General features: G+C 40.1%; 1 protein-coding gene across 15 annotated transcripts in view; it reads right to left on the reverse strand.

The window, feature by feature from the left end:
- Nucleotides 1-21,150, reverse strand: part of ATP2B2 (ATPase plasma membrane Ca2+ transporting 2) — a 415,395-nt gene that overhangs the window by 42,566 nt on the left and 351,679 nt on the right. For all 15 annotated transcript variants that reach the window (XR_013183879.1, XM_077184650.1, XM_077184637.1 and 12 more), the window contains 4 exons: nucleotides 11,988-12,229; nucleotides 10,818-11,052; nucleotides 4,980-5,159; nucleotides 3,854-3,941 (listed from right to left, as the gene is read on the reverse strand). Coding sequence is in view for 14 of the 15 variants with exons in the window: in XM_077184650.1 (XP_077040765.1) it covers nucleotides 3,854-3,941; nucleotides 4,980-5,159; nucleotides 10,818-11,052; nucleotides 11,988-12,229 (745 nt within the window). In the remaining variant the exon portion in view is untranslated. The remainder of the gene's footprint in view (nucleotides 1-3,853; nucleotides 3,942-4,979; nucleotides 5,160-10,817; nucleotides 11,053-11,987; nucleotides 12,230-21,150) is intronic.

Here is a 21,150-nt window from a genome sequence, read left to right on the forward strand (position 1 = left end):
TGTTTGGCCATGACTTTCTCCTGTCACAAAGAATTTCATTCAACAGCCCCAGGAGCACACCTTGAGCAGAACATGACAGTGTGCTCCACACAGGGATCCCGCTGATGTGGCAGGAATTTGGGCAGGAAATTTGGGCAGGAATTTATCCTGTGGCTTGCATAAGACGCAAGTTTCTCAGAGCAAGCAGCTTGTGTCAGATGAGGGCAAAGATCAGATTTAAAACAACCATGCAGGGCTGTCAAGAAGGGCTCTAAATGCATAAGTCTGCTAAAAAAAGTACAAAATACACAATACAAAACGGAAATATATCCTACATCTCCCACCTTCCTCCCAGCTAACACTAAGCAAGCATTAAATCAAATCCACTCAGGATAATAACTGATAATAAATAGCCAACAATGTCTTTTCTGCACCCATGGCTCAGCTCAAACCCATCAGAGTCAGCCCCAGGTTCTCCCTCAGTCACAGGACAAGTGCTGCTCTACTTAAACAATCCTTGCTCGTCACCCTTTGAGTTGCATCTGTTAGAAACTCTTGGGAGAAAAAAAAAAAATCCTGGTTTAGAGATTTCTTTCTGTCTCAACTGCTTAAAACAAGCAGGAAAATTCAGCTCCAGCTGAGGATTTCAGAGCTGAAGCCCAGTTCAGGGTTAGGGAGGCAGGAAAGCTGATCCTCCCTCAGGATCACACAGATTTGTGTTTCTTTGACAAGCTAAACAGAGGTACAGCCATGTATTTTCATGAACACATCCTCTTCAGGTTAGTTTTTAATATTTCCAAACTTCTGGAAGCTCCCTGTTAATGTAATGAGAATTTGCAAAGTCTGTCTGAAGGAGAAAGCTCACATTTATTTCAGTTACATGTTTGGGTACCTGCCTGGATAGAAGTTGAAAGGTTTTTTTTATATAAAAATGTTCTATATGACATTACAAACAGCATTGGGAATCAAGTGAAAATTCCTCCCCAAAGTTCAGAATATCAATTAATACCATTTTCTATATTTTGATTACTGTACCCATCTCACAGCTTTCCACATTAATGAGGTTATGAACATACTACCATGCCATGAAATAACAGTTGAAATGTTTGAGTAATTAAGGGTAATTACTAAAAATCTTTTCTTCTTAAAGTTCCCTTTCTGTTTGATAACAAATTAGCCCTACATGACAATAGCTGTTTTTAATATCACCAAAAAATAATTCCAGTCTAATTTAAATATATTGGAAGGTACCACTTGTTTAATTGGTTAACTGAGTATTTCTTTGATCTTTTCTTCTGATGATATTTCCCATCAGTGTTAAGCAACTGTTTCCTGCAGTGTTTTTAAAAGATAAACTGACAATTTTGAATTATTTCAGCAACAGCGCTGTAACCTCACATCAGTATAAATGATATGTGATTTTACTTGTTATATTTTGAAACAGAGTTAAAAATATGAAATTTTTAATTTGACAAATAATAATATGAAAATTTTAAAATATGAAAAGGTGTCTTAAAACCCATCCCAAATTGTATTTCAGTGAGACTGGGATTTTGGTTTCACTGAAGCAGTTTGTGATGATAAACCACTTTGATGGGTGTTTTTCCAATCTACCTCTACTTCAAAGCCATAAATATTTGACTGCAAGTGTCTGCCCAGGCTGAAATGCTGAACCATGCCCTTCTCTGGTCCCTGAGCAGTACTGAAAACAAAAGTGAAAAATAAAAATGATCCTTTTGTTGGGTGGGATTGTGCTATGTTAAGGGGAAAAAAGATTCCCTCCAGCAGCTGTATGTCATTAAAAATTAAATATAAAAAAAGTTTATTTTCTGATGTGTGTTTTTAGCCTAGAGCAGATAGAATACATCAAAGGGGAGAAAATCCTCTCAATCCCTCAAGTGTCTGAGAAAAACATAACATTTTAATAAGAGGCCCAAAACTAGTGAACATTTAAATAGTTTCTTGTAACTTTTAATGGCCCTTGGAGTATTACCAGCCAAAAAATTCCATCATGATTTCCACAGACTCGTTCTTGAACTTTGTGAAGACACTTAATTGCTCTCTCGACCTTGTCGCATCTTTAAAACATTAATTGTGGTACTTGCATGTGGCATTCAGTAGGAGTAAATATCTTTTGGGCTGTCCAAGTACTTATGCTACAAACCATCAACAATTTGCTATTCCTGTTTTCTCCAGCTCTCTATTGATTTCAATTTCCCTGGCAAAGGTTTCCTGCTCCTCTTGAGGGAAAATCCTGAATGATTCAGACGAGCACTCCTGAGGGACTTGGTTAATCCACTTAATGAAACACAAATTGTTGTGTTTCTGAAACAAATCAGCTGCTGGGCTGAACAAGGGCTGTTCTCTGAGAACAGGATCCTGGAGCACAGGGTTTGAGATGCACTGCTGAGGAGACTTCAGCTGACCTTGGGCAGGTCTAACAGTGACCCATGAAGATAAAAATGCCTCCAAACCTTTCTAATCCTGAACAAACCTCTGCTGGAAAACTATTTTGGAGCACACCTCCCCAGAAATGTGTATTATTTATTAATTACACATAGGTACTGCCTACTAATAAATTGTGTACATTATAAGATATACATATAAAAGGGGGGGATGGAGATGATACATTCTGTCTCCAGCTGCCCCATCCAGTACCATCCATTTCCACCTGGTCTCAAGCCCAAATAACCCAACTGATCCAATCTTCAACTTCACAATGGAACTTCTGCTCTAGCGTTCATTTAAGCATTTTTAAAAATTGCACGATGCTCAAAAGCCTTTGTAATCAGCCATATCTGGAATCATAGAAACAAAACCTAAAGGATTTCCTACCTAAATGTGGAATAATATTGGAGTAGTCAACAGCTGAAAACAGGTATGTGATCAGCTGGATCTTAGCCTGAACTTTAGTTGCTCCAAGAATTGCTAAAGGGGCTCTCCAGACTTTCCAGGGCATTAGCAAAGTATTCCAGCTCTTTCTTCATCAGGAAACAGCAACCTGCTGACAGGGCTTCTACCTGAGCATGGCCAAAAATGATGTTATTCCTGCTCAGAAACTGCCTGATTTCACCAGCCATGAAGTGTGAGCCTCCAAGTCAACTGAATAAGATGCCAAGTCATCAAAAGAAAGAAGGAAACTGCAAACCAAACCATCTTTAATGGCAGCATTCCATCTGCAGACAGTGTGGGGAGAGAATGGAGTTTGGATGGTACATTCCTACAGGGCAGACTCTACAAATACAGGAATCTAAAGGGAGCCTATGCAAATCCCACAGTTAAATTAGCCTACAGGAAAAATGGAATTGGCTGAAAATCCCCATCTCCACTGGGCAGCTCCCAGTTCCACCATCCCAATAACTGCTGCTGGGACAGGAAAAGGTTTTTTTTCCTCTTTGAATGCTCTTTAGGATAATTCTGGGAGGAAATGCACTGGAGTGACTGGATTCACTCTGAATGAGATTGCTCTTGCTTCCCTCATAAAGCAGTGCAGGCAAAGACAAAAAAATCTACGTCTCCTCTTGTTTATATCCTGTTTCCCAGCAATATTTTCTTTCTGCCCTCCAAATGCACATTTTCCCTCCCAGCTCGAGTCTCATTCCAATTAAAAGTCACAAGGCAAATATGAGATTGCCTAAATCCACTTGCCAGGCATCTTGTTGCTATTTCTCTCATTCCTGCCAAGGAGTTTCCTATTATTTTCCATGTCAAGGCTGAGGTAGAACACAAACACAAGAGTGCAAGAAAACTTCTTTGTGTGGTGCAGTTAAAGATGACAACTCAGGTGGATTTGGAACAGTGAAATCAAAGCAGATGATGGGCTTCAACACCTTCATCATTGATTTCCAGCCCCCCACAAGCAGCTTGCACCCACCTTTCACCAAAGTGTGTTTGTCCGTGGGAGAAGAGCGAGCAAGCACCCGGAGCTTTGGCCAGATTTTGTCAATCCGCTCCTGCTCGATCTGCAGGGGGGAAACACAAAAAAGAATCCAAAGAGTAAAACCTCCAGCCTGTGATGAGCAGAGTTTATGTTATTGTGTCAGAAAATTCCCCTGATTGCTCAAACCTGCAGCTTTTCTCCAAAGCACAGAAAAATTCCAGCAGCCATCGATGCTGCAAGGGAAGACAAGGCCAGTACTAACAGGCCTCAGCTGCTGGCTAACATAGGTAAATTCTTCCACAATATCTAACCAGCCTTTCTTATCATCTTTATGGATAATTCCACCCAGAATCATCATTCTAGATAAAGGGTACTGGAGTTTCTCAAAGCTGATCAAACCTGTTCACAAGTTTGTTGTTCTACTCCACAGGAGAACCCAAATCCTTCATTTAGCACCAATAATGGCAAGATTTTCTTGTGTAACAACAGGAACAAAACCAAACTTGTTGCATTTACTAACATTCCCAGGATTCCTCCCATCCATGCAGAGAGCACACGACTGTGTCCACTCATTTAAGGTGGACTCAAGAGCCAGCATAAATTTTTCTTTTTAGAACTGTGTCTGAGCTCCATCTTTGATGAGGAGTTAAAAACCTTCCAAAGGATGGATTTTTTTTAATGCAAATCATTGCTGAGATTTATTGCAAAACATTTAATTTAATGCAAAACATTGCTGAAAGTGGAATAAATTAAAGAATAAATTAAAGAAATGAGAGGAGCAGGTTCTCAGTAGAGATTGCATTTTAGGAGCAAAATTGCTGTTGAGTTCCTTCTCCTCCTTGCCATAAACCTGCAAGGTTCCTTCTCCTCCCTGCCATAAACCTGCCTCAATGGGCTTTGTTTTGATTTCTTGTGGAGTACTGCAGTGGTTCTAAAAACTGCAGAATTAGGGCTGCACTAAACTGATACTGGAAGAGTAAAGAGTGGAATTTCACCACTGCTTTGAATCACAAAAATTTAGTGGGAGAAAAAAGTAGGAATTTTTCCAAGCAGTCTTTATGTTACGAGGCGCATCCCAGTGCAAGCAAATATTTTGGTGTTTTCACTGGGTTTTGTTTACCTCTCCCTTCTCATTTCGGATCCTCCTGTTGAACTCCTTGCCCTCGAGGCAGAGGAAGTCCTCTCCGGGGTGGATGATGCCACATTTGATGGCGATGGCACGCGCAGTGTTGATGTTGTCCCCGGTGACCATGCGCACGGTGATCCCGGCTCGCTGGCACTTCCGGATGGCTTCTGGCACCTGCAGAGGATCCCTCGGGGTTTTAGCTTTTGTATTTTTCAAATCCTGGACTGTAACTCTAAACTCCATACAGAGTGCTACTTAACTGTCTTCACATTTTGGTCAGATAAAATTATTGATTACACAAAAGTGCTGCCACGCTCATAAATTGTGCACATTATAAGATATACAAGAGTTCTTCTCTAGGCCTGGAACTCAAGGACACCTCACTGCCTCAGGCCCCAAAAAGTATAAACAGAAGTGAGCTGGGGGGAGCAAACTGGGGGTGAATGCCTTCACTCCCTGCAGCTGGAATGGGAGCATTAACCCCTGATGTGTGCATGGCCAAACTGATCATGGTGGGACAAACTCGTGCCCATGGCCCCCCTTGGCTGCAGCCTCTGGAGGCTGTGGCTGCCCCAGCTGTGCCTGCTGAAGGCTTCCATCAATCCCCACTTTATTCCCTGAACCTGGCCTGGCCTCTGCTCTGGGGGCACCTCCAAGGCATCACAGAAACAAGGCAAGGGCAAAGAAAACTCCTGGATCAGAGTTAAACACAAGGCAGGTGTCCCCATCCAGAAAAATTTCAGGCTAAGGAATGCCTGAAGCAGGAAGGGGAATCAGATGTGTTTTATTGTAACTTGACTCTTCTGGAGTTGGGGTCACTCCACAAGCAAGGCAAATCTTGTATCAAGTAAAAAAATTGTCTTTTAGATCAGTTCCTTCAACTTTCTCCTGGCTTGAATGAAAATGAGTGCTCTGCAGCTTTTTTGACCTTTAGCAAGCTGAACAAAACTACTCAACACGTGTAAATACGAATGGACAATACAAACATTCTGTACAGAAAATTACTTCTGATCCAAACCTTCCTTTCAAGATTTTAAAGTTATTGTGATTTAGCACTACTTAATTCATGCTTATCAGCAGGTGGAATTCCTAAATACAGGAGTTTAAAATTAATATTTTACATATTTCAAAATCATTTAAATGAAGCCTGATTTTACTGATGCCTTTTCATGCATGAGATAAACTTCTGCTGCACAGGAAATGTATCAGGGAAAGAGATATATTCAGGGTATAACAGGAGCTGTGAGATTAATGTAGGGGCTCCATTCTGACTTGGCATCATACACATCTTATTTTAAAAAAATAAATTCAGGAATTAAAAGAAAAGATTGATTTCTAATAATTAAATAAAGCTGGTTTAATACAGTACTTCAGTAAATGAAGGCTATAGAAAGGTTCCATGTTTATAGCTCAGTTTCAGATGGGGAAAAAAAATTCTGTTCCCTTAAACTACATCCTAATTAATTATAATTTCTAAGTAAATATCACTAACCAATTAATTCAGTCTCATCACATTTTTGCATTATTTTGCATTATTGTTATAAAAGCGTTATTTCTTCAAGAGAAAAACAGCAATATTATTTAAAGTGGGAGATATTTAAAGTGGGAGAGTGAGGAATGTGTTTAACATGTCCAGAACAGCCTGGATGTCATTGTTCAGCACAGCACCACTTTCCAAATTTCATTTTTACCTACAAGAGCCTAGAGCAGCCCAGGATTCATCATGAAGGCTGAAGCCCTTCACAGAGCTACAGGGAAGTGAACTGCCCTACTCAGAAGATGGCAATGCACAATTATTAAAAAGTATTTTAAAACCACACAACTATTTAAGAAAAGGTATCAAAATGGATATTATTGTCTGAATTCAGATATAAATGTGTTGTGAAACTCAATGCCAATTTGAGTGGATTCATCTCATCCATTAGTGCAGAAAATGCTGAGGAAAGGAAAAACCATCTCAAAACATTATACTGCTAATTTTATGCATTTCTAGATATTTTCATTTCCTCTGTAGCCACAAGTAGGGGACAGCACTGTGTGTTTTATTATATATTATAATATATATTATATTTTTTTATATATATTACAAATGCTTTACACATACACTACTGAGTGTATTGCTCTGAGCCAGTGTAGCACACCTTGGGCTTTAAGGGATTTCCTGGGGCCAGGAAGGCACTGAAAACCCTAAACTCCTCCACCACACCACAGATAATGGTTCTCCCAACCTGGGAATAATTTCACACCAGGTTTGTGAATATTTATTAAAGGCATTTTGTGGAGTTCCTGCTTTCCAAAATGCCTCCCTAAACCAACACCTCAGTAAGGACCAGAGCAGAACTTTCCCCAGGATTCCCAGGAAGATCCCTCCACCCACAGGACGTTCTGTTTGCAGGACTCTGTCAACACAGATCACAAAATCAAGGGCAGAATTCAGGGACAGAGCTTTATCTTCCCATTTCCACACCTCTAACTGGGAATATTTTCCCCACAAAAATTGTACACCCTGGAAAAATTATTTCCACCCGAAGCCCTTTAGTGATGTGAAATAGGTTTCTATAAGGGAATATATGATCAGCTCCAGTCTGTTCCTTAAGCAAATGACCCCTGATCTCCCCAGTTTCCACATTCATAATCCTGCCTAAATCCCATTTGTCAATTGGAAATGCTTTTGGTACCCACTTGGAGCTGTGGTGACCCTCATGTATAGGACAGGACAGATTTAGATGGAAATCTGGAAAACCAGCCCAATGGATGGACTGTGAAGAAGAAAAATAAATTACAGTGCAAGCAGAAAAAAAGGATATTCCCATGAAGGGTCAGTCCCATTGAGCAAGGTCAGGGGAGGACAGCTCCAGTTGCAAACAGGTCTCAAACTCACATCTAACTGGAGAAATCATCCTGTTTTCCTCTCCTGTCATTTTCTGGACAGCTGGTGGGTGGTATCTGATTTAATAGTGTGTACAGTAATTACAGTTAAAATATTGTTCATATTTTTTTTATTGCTGTAAGGGAGAAAGAGTGTTGGCAGACTGAGTGGGCAGAGGAAGCAGATATTTTCCATCAGTTCTGCAGAGCTGAAGTACACATTTCACAATTTTTGGGGTTTATTTTCCCTCTGCAAAGCAAAATTTCCAATGCAAGCACGCATGCACCGAGTATCCAACGCAGGAATATCTTTCCCAATCAGGTGACAAATAAATAGGAGATATTTGGAAGGGATTTACGTTCATCTCCCAGAAATAACAGACTGGAGGCGTTTTCTGGCAGATCAGTGTGAGCCAGTTCAGGCTCATTAAAATCAAGCCAGAAAGAGTGTCAGGATCAACAGAGAATCTCTGCAGGAGAAGGGCATCACTCTGTTTGTTCTCTTCCTGTGTATTTATCAAAGAAAAATAAAAAACACACCCACAAAATATAAATATCAAGCAAGAAGTTCAGTGCTTGCTAAATCCAGCAGCTGCTGATGACAAAGCTGGTGTCTGAATTAACCTGAGAATATGGAAAAGCCATGGGTGTCCATGGTGGGCATTCCAGAGAAAACTCAAAACTTGCTGGACATCAGTGATAAATAACTCATTCAAATGGTGGTTTTTTAGTGTATGGGGGAGATGTGAGTGCCAGAAAGCTCCCTGAGTATCCCAAGAATGGGATCATTCCTGGATGCACAGGAGCCATGTCCTACAGGATCCACAGCACAGCCCAACACTCCCTCAGGGAAAAGGAGAATCCTGATTCTTCCCCAGAAAACACAGGAATACAAGTGAAGGGAAGGTAAAGGCTGCCAGGACTGGGACAAGTTTATTAGAATTACCTGAATTATCACCTCCATCCAAATAAATCCTGACATCGGTGAAGATTGAGAATATTGATAAAGCAGCACATTTAGTAGGAATTCTTATTTTTGTGTTCTTTTTTTTACCCCTACAGAAAGCACTTTGAAAATGCATAAGCTCCAGTGGGGAGTCAATTTAATGAGCAGATTTCATTTTGGCAAAATATTCCCTAGAACTGCTCAACATCTTGCTATTTGCATCAGCAATGGGGATTTCACACACGCACATTATAATATTCCAACCAAGCCAGATATTCCAAACTTACAGAGTTTTCTGAACTTTATGTTTTTCTCCTGGCTCAGGGTTTATTGGTTCATTTATTTCCCCTAAGGTACTGCTTCTTATAATGTGCAGAGTAGTAATAATTTAAATATTGGTTTAAATATTTTTATTTTGTTATTGCTACTTCGAAGCAGTCAAAAGAGACAAGGAGGAGAAAAACAAAAACCCAACTCCCAAATGTCCAAAATTTGGTAAAATTCTGAAATTGCAAATATTTTATCTTGTGTCTTGCACTAAAATAGAAATGTTCCTGCATGTTCTGGTGCTAACCTACAAGAAATTCAATACAATATTCAAGTGTTTGTTTAGAAATAAGATGTTTTCCTGCCTTCATCTCTTTGATTCTTTACATAGAAGTCAGATTTGCCCTCTATTTTTAGCAGAATTATTCACTTTTACCTCAAGCTCCTCAAAAATTATTCTCTGCAAGATAAGAGCAGCTTTCTTACAAAACACCCTCCTAACAATCACATGAAAGGAGAGTTTGCAGCTATTTTCCATAATAACTGCAAATCCCACTGCTCCCCAATCCCTCAGTCTGTCACACCACACGGAACCTGACTTAAAGCTGTTTTCTAACGTGGATCATGATTTAATTTAGGAGGGGGAGAGGATTGATTCACAGTTCCAGTGGCCACTGACAAAATATTTCTGAAAATATCTATATTTTCTGCAAAATATTTTCTGCAAAATACCCGTCTGTGTGAGCTGGAGCATTAAAGGAGCACTGTAGACAGAACTTCTAAAGGACATTTTCCAACATTTTGAAAGGCTTGCAATGTCAGCCGTGGGGACAGATGCATTAGCAGCAGGAGACCATCTGATGACAGATAAAGTGGATGCTGTTTATCTGCTCTGTGTGGAGATAAGGAGTTTATCATCCAGTTGTCACCTACACAAGATTTACTTTTTATTTTAACCTTCATATTGAGGAGAAAAAGCCAATGCAATCCATTCTGAGGCAAGGCACAGTCTTGGTGCAGTTGGTACCTGGGGTTGTGTCCAAAGGTAGCTCCAAAGGTACTGTCACTATTTTCAAACCCCACATTGGAATTCATAATTCTCCATTAATTATCAAGCACCAATAGAGAGATCAGAATTCTCTAACTCAACCCTTTCTATTTATGTAGGAATGTAATTTACAAGTGTAGAAGCAGGGGTGTGTTTCCCATGTGCACACCTACTACTGATTTACTCTGAAATTTTATATATATTTGTACACTCCATGTAAATGTGATATCCATGACAACTGCAGCCTTTCCTTCTTCAAATACAACATCAAAAACAAGTTTTCCTGAGTAGTCACCAGGTACAATCTTAAGTAAAGTGACAACTATTACAATAAATGGCAAAAACTCCAGTTTCTCTGGAAACTGTCATTATAACCATGGCAATTTTAATCACTGCACTTGTCTTCCCTTCTTTCAGAGTTGTACATCACTGCACTGCTTAAAGGAAAATTCTTTAACATGTGGGAGCATTACAAAACCTCTGCTGATCATTTCAATCCTGCACTGCAGAAAGCCCTGTATTCCTTTATTTAAATATAGTTGAATTTTATCACCCTAATTATTTGGCTTTTTATCAGGTAAAACCCATTTCTAAAGCTGATTTTCAGCTTCTTTGAAAGAACTAATTTAAAAAAAAGAGATAAAACCTGTAAAAAACCATTCAGGTTATGTCCAGTTTTCCACAAGATAAAAATTGGACGTACCTCTGGCCTTACTGGGTCTTCAATGCCAACGACACAGATGCAAGTCAGGTCAGATAAGATGTCGTTCTCGTTGTCCCAGTCAGGCTCAGGGCTGCTGGGGAAGTCTCTGAAGGCCACACAGATGGTTCTCAGCCCATCACAGGCCATGGGCTCAATCACCTTCTTCACCATCTCGTCCCTGTCGCGGGGCCTGAAGATGCGCGGTTCCCCAGCCGCGTTGAGGATCCTGGAACACCTGGTTTGGGCAGGGAAAAGAGAATGAAAACTGAGTGTGATGCCTTAACATTTTAGCTTTTATATTTTTCATTTGTTTGTACTCCTGCAGTTCTTTAGTGTGTCACTCCAAACTGCACACCCAGTGTCAGCTGCAGCTTCCCCATTTGGGGCACACACAACAATTCCTCTCCAGGCCTGGCAATCAAGGACACCTCACTGCCCCAGGGCCCAGAGATGGGAACAAAAGGGACTTGGGGGGAGCAAACTTGGGCTCAATGACTTCATTACCTGCAGCTGGAATGGGCAGATGAACCCCCAATGTGCAAATGGACCAAGCTGATAAAAGTATAAAAACCTGTGACCTTCATCTGCCCAAATGTACCTGCAGGCTCTTCAATAAATAGACCTGATTTTTATTCCCTTAGTTCTGTCTGGGTTCTGTTTTTAGGTAGTCCCAAAAAAGCATCAAGTGTGCATCTGCATGACTGCCAAAGTATTTCCTGTATAAGCTCATTTCAGTCAATGCTTTCCTCTTCTGATGTCAGGTTTTAAGTTTCTAATGTAAATTTCTAGAAGATTCACTGCTGAAATATCAGAGAGAATTTGAAACTTATTGCACAGACACCAAGAACCCTTCATGCATTATTTTCTCAATAATCAATGAGCTGGCTGCTTACAGTGAAATTGAAAAGTGCTTATTTTCCAAATGGGTTGAACGAAAAGAATCCATTTACAAATTACCAAGAGCAGACTCAATTCTTTGGTAAGAAAAACAAATCAATTTCCCAGAAGCACTTAAAAAAAATTTAAAAAACAATAATTTAGCTCATTCTGCTAAGGTGTGTCCCATTTCTGGTGCAGGCAGCAAACTCCAAACACCAGAATTCCCACATTTTAGCATCAGGATGCTTTGAATTTTGGAAAAAAACGAGGCCAGGGATGCAGTGCACTCACTTCTTGAGAACAATCTCGGAGGCTCCCTTGCTGTACATGCGGAAGCTGCCGTCGGGCATTTTGATCACCGTGCTCATGGACTTCCTCACGGAGTTGAAGGTGTAAACTTTGTAGAGCTTCTCCTCGGGGATGAGGCTGCGGACGGGCTCGTAATCCTGCTTCAGATCCAGCACAAACCCCAGGAGCCCACACTCCGTCTTGTTGCCCACCTGGCGAGGCAGCCCGCCCTCTTTCTCTGGTGGCTGGAGAGAGGAGAAAAAAAATTGGAGATTAATTTCTCTCATTTTTCTCACAATTCTTAAGTTTAACATTTGAGCTGTGCAGCCATGAGTCTTGCAGTTTTTAAAATCGAGGTAAAAATTCCATGGAGCTCCAACAGACCTGAAGCATCTCCTCACAAGGAGAAACGTTTCTCTAGACCATATTTGCCACATTTGGTCTCTTGCATTTCTTTTTTCTTAAATTAGCCAGTGGCAGCTTGTGATGGTTGGGCAATCCATTAGAAAGGAAGTAACTTTCCTTAGGCTGAAAACCAAGCAATTCTCACTTGTCATGAACAGAGGATTTCCTTTTCTCTCTTGCTTAGAATTCCATTGGTTTGCTGATTTTCACTGCTTTAAAAGTGAGTTAAAGAAAGCTCTATCTTTTTCTTTATTCCTGCCAGGCATTTTTATATAAAAATAAATCTCCATCCAACCATAACAACAAATCTCAGTGAAAAAAAAATCTATGAAATAATAGTCCTGTATCTAAATGTATTCGTTTCTAGAATTACTTTAGTCTGCTGCTTCAGACAAATAAATTCTATGTATGTTAGTGAAAATGGAGTAGACTGAACACTGTGCTACTTCTACCAATTCTTAATCCTTCTGAAGGAGAGAAGGAAGGACAAGGAAGACTTTAAATTCCTTTTCAAAACAGAAATAAACACTTAATTTACAAACTTTCTTGGGAGTGTTGTACACCCCAAACAAAATATTCCTGTGCCAGGACCCCAGACTTCAAGTGGCCAATGTGTGAACTATAAGCTAATGATAACTTGCAGTTTCTTATGCTCAGTAGAATTAAAAAGTGTTCCTTAAGCCAGGGCTAAACTGCCCTTATGGGAATAAAAACAGGAAATCATCTCACAGCTTTAATTTGCACTGAAAACAGATTTTGATTTGGCTCAAGCCAAGACTCTAAGTCATCATTCTCAATGTGAGTTAAACATTTACCTCACGTTTTGCAGAATTAGCACTGCAGGACTGTATTCAGAATCCGTATTTAATTTCACTTTAAAATCCAGTTTACTTCAGCAATGGGATTCCTAATAGATAGAACTTCCTACATTGTCCATCACTGGGATGAGGGCACACAAAGGGAATGATTAAAGCTGCAAATCAGCCACCCTACTGGATTTGAATTCTTGCAACAAGTATGGCCACCAAAAGGGAAAAGGGGGCCTTTTAAATGAGCATTAGGAATTAATTATCCCAGAAAACCACCAACTGCAGCTGGTTTGAAAACGAAGGTCAGCTAGATAACAGACTTCTAGAACTGAAGCAAACAAATAAACATTAATTTTTCTAAAAGAATCATCTCCCTACCAGCAGGAAGATTGATACCTGCATACCTGGTGACAGGTAGATTCATGTCTTTGTTTGGTTTTTTTCAGAGAGAAGCAGCTACAAAGAACAACACAGAATAACCCAAAAATCTGTCTAAAAAAGAGATTTATCCTTGCAAAAAGGATTGTAACATCTTTCTTTTATGTGAACCATCATTTTTACTGACTAATGTGGGTCACTCTGGTGTTGCTGTGACATTTTAACATCACTCCAGGGTCACTGTAAAACACTGACATTCAGCAAAAATGCCAGGGAGATAACATTAATTTTATTACCTGCTATAACAACTTCTCCTGCTATAACCTCATTATACTGTGATGTAACTTCCCTCTGGATTCTCAAATTCATTTAAGAATCTCTAATTCAAAATGGAAGTGTTCATAGGGAGGTGTATCTGGAATTCAGTGGAGTCAAAAAATACCTTTTAAAATCCAGTTTTGTTTACTTAAATAAGTTTTGTGTTCCTGGCATTGCAGGCACAGAGTTCCTGAAATCTGCCAGGAACTTCATATTTCTCAAAGCAACAGAGGAACCAACTTCAGTGCCTGGGTAGTGATGGGTGCCAGGGAAGATCCATTCCCCTGGGCATATTAAATCCAACTGCTCTCATTTTGGACCTAAATCCTCATTTAGGCTTCTCTTTGCCACTGAACTCAATGAAAATTGTCACTGAATTAAATGTGAATGTGGTCAGGCCACTGGAACACTCCTGGAACCCAAAGAAAGACAAAGTTTTCCATCAAAGTCAGACAGTTCTAGACAATAATTAATTTATAGATATGACTTCATCATGCCCTGATGCCAAAGAAATCAAGAAAATAAAAACCTGCTCAATACAATTTCTCAATACAAAAAACTACCAGAGTCCTTCCAAAATCACCTTTATTTCAACAAAAAGTAGATCACACTCCCCTGTTCTTACCACAGCCTAAAAATAGATTCCTTTCAGGGAACATCTTTTGAATGCAAATACGTAAGCAAGGGGGGGAAAAAAAAATACCCATGAAAAGAAAAGGAACAGACACTTCAGAAGGGTTTCAAAATCTAACAAGTGGCCACCTCCCTGCAGAGCAGCTGCTGTCTCCATATTCTTTGTGCATTACATTAGGGGCAAGCATATGGTGCTGAGAGCTGGCACGGAGCACTTCCTTCCCTGCACTGTTCCAGCTCAAAATCTATATGCCAGGAGCAGCCTCCTTGCAGATTGTTCTTGACAATCCCTTGCAGAAGCTGCTGCCTCTGAAACTTCCTGCTGGGCTGCAGCTAAATTTATTTCTCGCTGAATTCTGCGGTTCATGGCACCTGGAAAACAAGGACAGCCCAATGGGGTTACTGTGGAAGGATTCACTGGGGGCAGCTTCAGTGACCCCTCAGAGCATGGAACTGATGCCTTAGCATTTTAGCTTTTGTATTTTCCATTTCTTTGTACTCCTGCAGTTCTTTAGTGTGTCACTCCAAACTGCACACCCAGTGTCAGCTGCAGCTTCCCCAGTTTGGGCACACACAACAATTCCTCTCCAGGCCTGGCAATCAAGGACACCTCACTGCCCCAGGGCCCAGAGATGGGAACAAAAGGGACTTGGGGGGAGCAAACTTGGGCTCAGTGACTTCATTACCTGCAGCTGGAATTGCCAGATGAACCCCCAATGTGCAAATGGACCAAACTGATAAAAGTATAAAAAGCTGTGAGCCAGGGTCCATTTTGGGTGTAGGCCCTGTGGGGATTTCATTTGCCCTAAATGTACCTGCAGGCCCTTCAATAAACAGAACTGCTTTTTACTCCCTTAATTCTCACTGGCCTCTGATTTAGATGGCCCTGACAAGGCATCACTCTGATATTCCTCAATTTAATATTGATTTTAGCAGAGTGGGAACTCTGAACAACCACTGCCATCATTATTTACACTGCTACATTCCTGGCAGTGCTGCTCCCCCATTTATTAACAGGTGCAGCTGGTTTCACAACAAACATCTCTAAAGCCTGACAAATATTCATCATTTGAGTTTAATTAGAGACAGAGTAATGGGCTAGCTGGAAATTCAGGGATGACAAGTGCAAAACCCCAAGCAGAACCCCCAGTATGCAAATGGACCAAACTTATAAAAGTATAAAAACCTGTGAAACATTGTCCATTTGTGGGTTTAGCCCCTGCAGCATTTCATCTGCCTGAAATGTACCTGCAGGCCCTTCAATAAACAGAACTGCTTTTTATTCCCTTAATTCTCACTGGCCTCTGGTTTTAGGCAGCTCCAACAAGGCACCACAACCCTTGGAAGCAGGAAGAGGGGAAGGCTTTGAGCTGAGATTTACCACAGGGAGCTCCAGCAAGGCCCTTCTGCTCCCCACAGGTCACCTGCAATCTGTTCCATCACCTGCTTGCAAGGGACTGAGCCAGGACCCTCCCCCAGTCATGACCCTTGCAAAATTTTTTCAAACATCTCTCCCAAGCCTTTGGATGATTTCCCCACAACATTTCAACTGCAAGCAGCTACTCACATGCAGAAGAACCCCCTGACAGATGTTTAAAAAGCCCTGGTTACACCCAGCACATCAAAATAGGTTTCTAGGTCAAACTACAGCTGCATTACCAAGGCTTAAAAATACCAATCCAAAGCCAGTATTGACCTGGTACTGAGTTTGGATTACAAAGGAATTTTCAGAATTGTTGCACTAGGAAATAATTGACTAATAAAAGGTTTTAAGAAGAAAGATAACATTCTGGGCATAACTTAAAGAGGTGATCCAACTTATAAAATTAGATTAGGAAATAATTCCCTTTTTTGTCCTAACTCCATGCTAAACCTCCCTTTTTTCTCTGCAAGAAGACCCAAGAAGTCCTTCTACATTAAAATGTCAGGATTTTTTATATTATCTGAAGCCTTAATTTGTTGTATGAAATTCTCCTGTGTTCTACAGGTTGAACTACTCCTTTAGAATAACAATGACATTAAATATTCTAATTTATTAACGCTGAAAATGAGCTTTGCTGGAATACCATATCACTATTGAGTGTTCTATTTCAGCCCAGCATCTCAACAGGAAAACAGAGGAAAACAAAAACTGTTTAAAATTAAATTGCAAAAGATTTCCACTTCATACTCTAATTACTCAAACAAAAGACAAAATGGACCAGGATGCACAGGAATTTTTCTCTGTATAATTAAACATGTCATATGTAAAATTTAAAATAACCAACAAGGTTGAATGCTGTTCAAACCACGTGATATTTTTATTTTTGAATTCCTAATATTGCAAAAAGAACTACTAAAGAACTGTGGTCCTATCAGAGAGATTCCCTTGGTACATAATTTTAATCAATATTTCAATGTAAGACATCTAAAGCAAGATTAAAACCTCCCAATTTATAACCAAATGTTCCAGCTTTTTGCAGATATAGTTTCCTTCAACTGACTTCAAGCTAAAACAACAGAGATTTTGCCTGTTTCTCTTAGAGAAAAGCTGCAAAATGAAAGGGGTGAGTCTTTTTTAGCCAAAGATTAAGAATTGAAAACTTTGCTTGACAAAATAAATTTTCCCATTACAAATTGGGAAACGGTTCCAGAAGCTCTGTTGGTAAGAGGAAGGCAGTGAAATACCAGCCCTCAGCTGGTTGGGAATTTGTGTTTGGAGTTTCTCTGGGATTCTGGAGCCAGAGCAATGGTTTAACCCCAGCTGGAAACCACAAAAAGGAGCCTCTTGCTCACTGCCCCTTCCCCTGAGATGGTGTGGGGAGGAAAATCAGAAATGCATCAACCCCCGGAGTGAGATAGAACAGATTCCCTGCAAACACCTGGCAGCAGCTGTGCACCCTTAAAATGCTGTGAATTTATTTCCACATGGGAATAAAAACAACCTTTTCTATCTGTGTAGACTGGGATCCTTGCAAGCTCGAGGGCAGGCCTGGAATAACATCATTGATCCCAATTTGTCCTTGCACGGTTTGGAAGTTTCTGTGAGGTTTCCATGCTCATGGTGAACAAGTTGCCTGTGCTTTACACAGAGCAGGATGATTTGTGGGGCCACACAGCTGCTTCCCAGCTCAGAACCAGCCCTGCAAGGTACAGGGCTGCTGAAATTCACTTCAAATAAAGTCAAAAGTCAGCTTGAATTGGGGTCAGCAGAAGGGATTGGAGAAGAGCAGTTATGAACTTGGGGCTGGTTGTGTAACCTGCCTGGCACCAGGGGACCCAGACTGCAGGGCTTCCACACTCTCCTGAGCTCCCTCACTGCATTTAAAACCCAGCACTTCAAACTCTGAACCTTAGGTGGCTTTTTCCTGTTCTTTTGCACAGTGCTGAGTAGCTCCACGTCAGTGTTCCCATTCACTTATATTTATATTCATTTATATTTATGTTCATTTATATTTATGTTCACTTATATTTATGTTCACTTATATCACCTGTTCACCAGAAAGTAAATTGATCTCCTTTTAACCCTCAAAAGATTAAGCATATTTTTACACTGAGCTGATACAGATCTCTCCCTTCACAATTCCCAAGAACTAGAGGTCCACAACCCTTAAGGAGAACGAGCTTCTTAATCCCCGACTTTGACAATTTTGCACCATTTTTGGGTCCAATGATTGCAACTCCAGAATTTCAAAGCCCTATGGCTCATACATTTGGAAATTAGCTCGAAAACAGACAACAAAAAATGTTTGGAAAGCCTTTAGCAGATGCTTTACATGCCTTGGTACCTGAGATTGGATATATTTTCCAAATATGATTGGATTTGTTACATGTGGTACATAATGGTGTTACACAGTGCTTGCACAGAAGACAGAAAAATATGAAATGTTTTTAGAAGTGTTAATACAGCTCCTCTAAAATAAAATCATTATAGGCTTAACCAGGAGCTTTGATTGTGAAGAGCTTCTGGCAGAGAACAGCAAAAAGACAACATTCACCTCTCACAGTGCCACGAATCTGCAGAGAAAAAGAATCAAACAGAGGGTGATGGGAGAAGCACAAGTGGTTTTTGCTAATTCCCACTGTATTGCCAGTTCTCTCCCTTTTCTCCTGATATATTTCCTGCATGATTTAAACACTTAAACATCTCTGTAGCAGACAGGAGGGCACGGAGCTGTTGTAATATGAGAAAGATTAAACTCAAAATTGGAGGGAGGAACAGGATCAAGAGAAAAAATTGGGTTTTCCTGATTGTATCAATGATCCAGCACATCAGCAGCACTCCCAGGCATCAAACAGGGCTGAACCAAAGCAGGATGCAGAGAGGTAAATAATAAATAATCACCTAAATAAATAAAGAGCTAAAATTTCCCCAGGGCTGCCCGTTATTGGTGTCCCCCATATTTCTAGTCTGAAAACAGAAAAAATGAGATTTAGAAGCTAATTCCTTCTGCTTCCCATCACCCACAAAACCCCAAGATCCACAGCAGTTCCATCTCTTGGGAAAATGGCACCAAACAAATCACCTCAAGTTCTCACTATTTGCTTTAGGCACCAAATGCTTCTCAAAACCAAGGGAATTTATTCCAAACCCTGGAACCCAGCTCATGCCACATGTAGACAACCTAAAATGAAAGCACAATGAAACCCCCAGCGAGGATGCAAAATCTGAAGACTGGAATCAAAAATATAAACAAGATTATTTCATAATAACAAAGTTCTACATTTAGAGTTTGCTCTAGTGTGAGAGATTTGATTTAGTATTTTATGTTTTTTGGGTGGAATGTATTAGTAATGAATGGTTATAATTGATTTGTAGTTTGATTTCTTGTGGTAAAATAGTTAATATTATAGGTATTAATATATATATAGGTATAATTGAATATAGGTCTAATTATATAATTAATATTAAAAGTATGTTGGATGTAGATGTTTTTATAATTTTTTATGTGTTTTGGTTGAGTGATTGGAATTTAGTAGTACTTATGGGTGTTTTATAGGAATTGGAGGAGTTTTATTTTGTTTGTAAAGTGAATTTATGATTACTGTTATATTTGTGAAGGGAAGATAATGATTATTTGGTTTTTTGTGGTGTAAAAACTTATAGTATGGGGGAGAGATGTATTGTTTTAGTGGGGAATAAAAATAGAAGTGACTTTTTGATGGGAACTACAGTGGCATGCTGTGAAAGATGCATTGTAACAGGACCACATGGGGAAAAAAATCCAGGTTACTGGTATTAGAAACAATAGCAGCATTGTGTGGCAAAAGCTAATAGGGAAAAACATTTATAAGGGATTGTAACTAAGAAATAGGTTGATTCTGATGGGATGGTGTTGAGTTTTACATCTCTTGTGTCTCACTCTTAATCAAGACTGATAATGGAATAAAATCTTCTAAAATGCCTCTCAGTTGCCCCATCTCTGTAAAAGCTGGGAAAACCAACACTGGTGGCTGGTGAGGCTCCTGAATTCCCTCAGGTTCAATATCCCTCATGGTTATTAAACCTATTTAAATATCAGGGCTGCCCAAACTGCCTAGGAAAAGGGTAGCAGGAATTTTTGTCTCGTTCCTGTATCAGTTGAAGAGCAGGTTCAGGCGTGATGGAATTATCCAGGTACAACTGATGGTACAATTCCATCACACCATGGAATGATCCAGGTACAACTGATGGTACAATTCCAGCACACCATGGAATTATCCAGGTACAGCTGATGGTACAATTCCATCACACCATGGAATTATCCAGGTACAGCTGATGGTACAATTCCAGCACACCATGGAATTATCCAGGTACAGCTGATGGTACAATTCCAGCACACCATGGAATTATCCAGGTACAACTGATGGTACAATTCCAGCACACCATGGAATTATCCAGGTACAGCTGATGGTACAATTCCATCACACCATGGAATGATCCAGGTACGACTGATGGTACAATTCCAGCACACCATGGAATTATCCAGGTACAACTGATGGTTGTAATAATAATAATAATAACTGTAATAATTCCAGCACACCATGGAATTATCCAGGTACGACTGATGGTACAATTCCATCACACCATGGAATTATCCAGGTATGACTGATGGTACAATTCCATCACACCATGGAATTATCCAGGTACAGCTGATGGTACAATTCCATCACACCATGGAATTATCCAGGTACAGCTGATGGCACAATTCCATCACACCATGGAATTATCCAGGTACAACTGATGGTACAATTCCAGCACACCATGGAATTATCCAGGTACAACTGATGGTACAATTCCATCACACCAGGGAATTATCCAGGTACAGCTGATGGTACAATTCCATCACACCATGGAATTATCCAGGTACAGCTGATGGTACAATTCCAGCACACCATGGAATGATCCAGGTACAACTGATGGTACAATTCCATCACACCATGGAATTATCCAGGTACGACTGATGGTACAATTCCAGCACACCATGGAATTATCCAGGTACAACTGATGGTACAATTCCAGCACACCATCAGCTCTCCCACAACAGTTGCAGGATATTCAAAGGCTTCCTGCCTCAGATTAGCTGGGATGCAGGGTAATTATTTCAATTTTGGGAGGATAATTGGAATGGTTTTCCCTATGATCTGAAATGCTTTTCCCTATT

The sequence above is a fragment of the Agelaius phoeniceus genome, chromosome 11 (genome assembly GCF_051311805.1).
Source record: "Agelaius phoeniceus isolate bAgePho1 chromosome 11, bAgePho1.hap1, whole genome shotgun sequence".
Taxonomy (NCBI): domain Eukaryota; kingdom Metazoa; phylum Chordata; class Aves; order Passeriformes; family Icteridae; genus Agelaius; species Agelaius phoeniceus.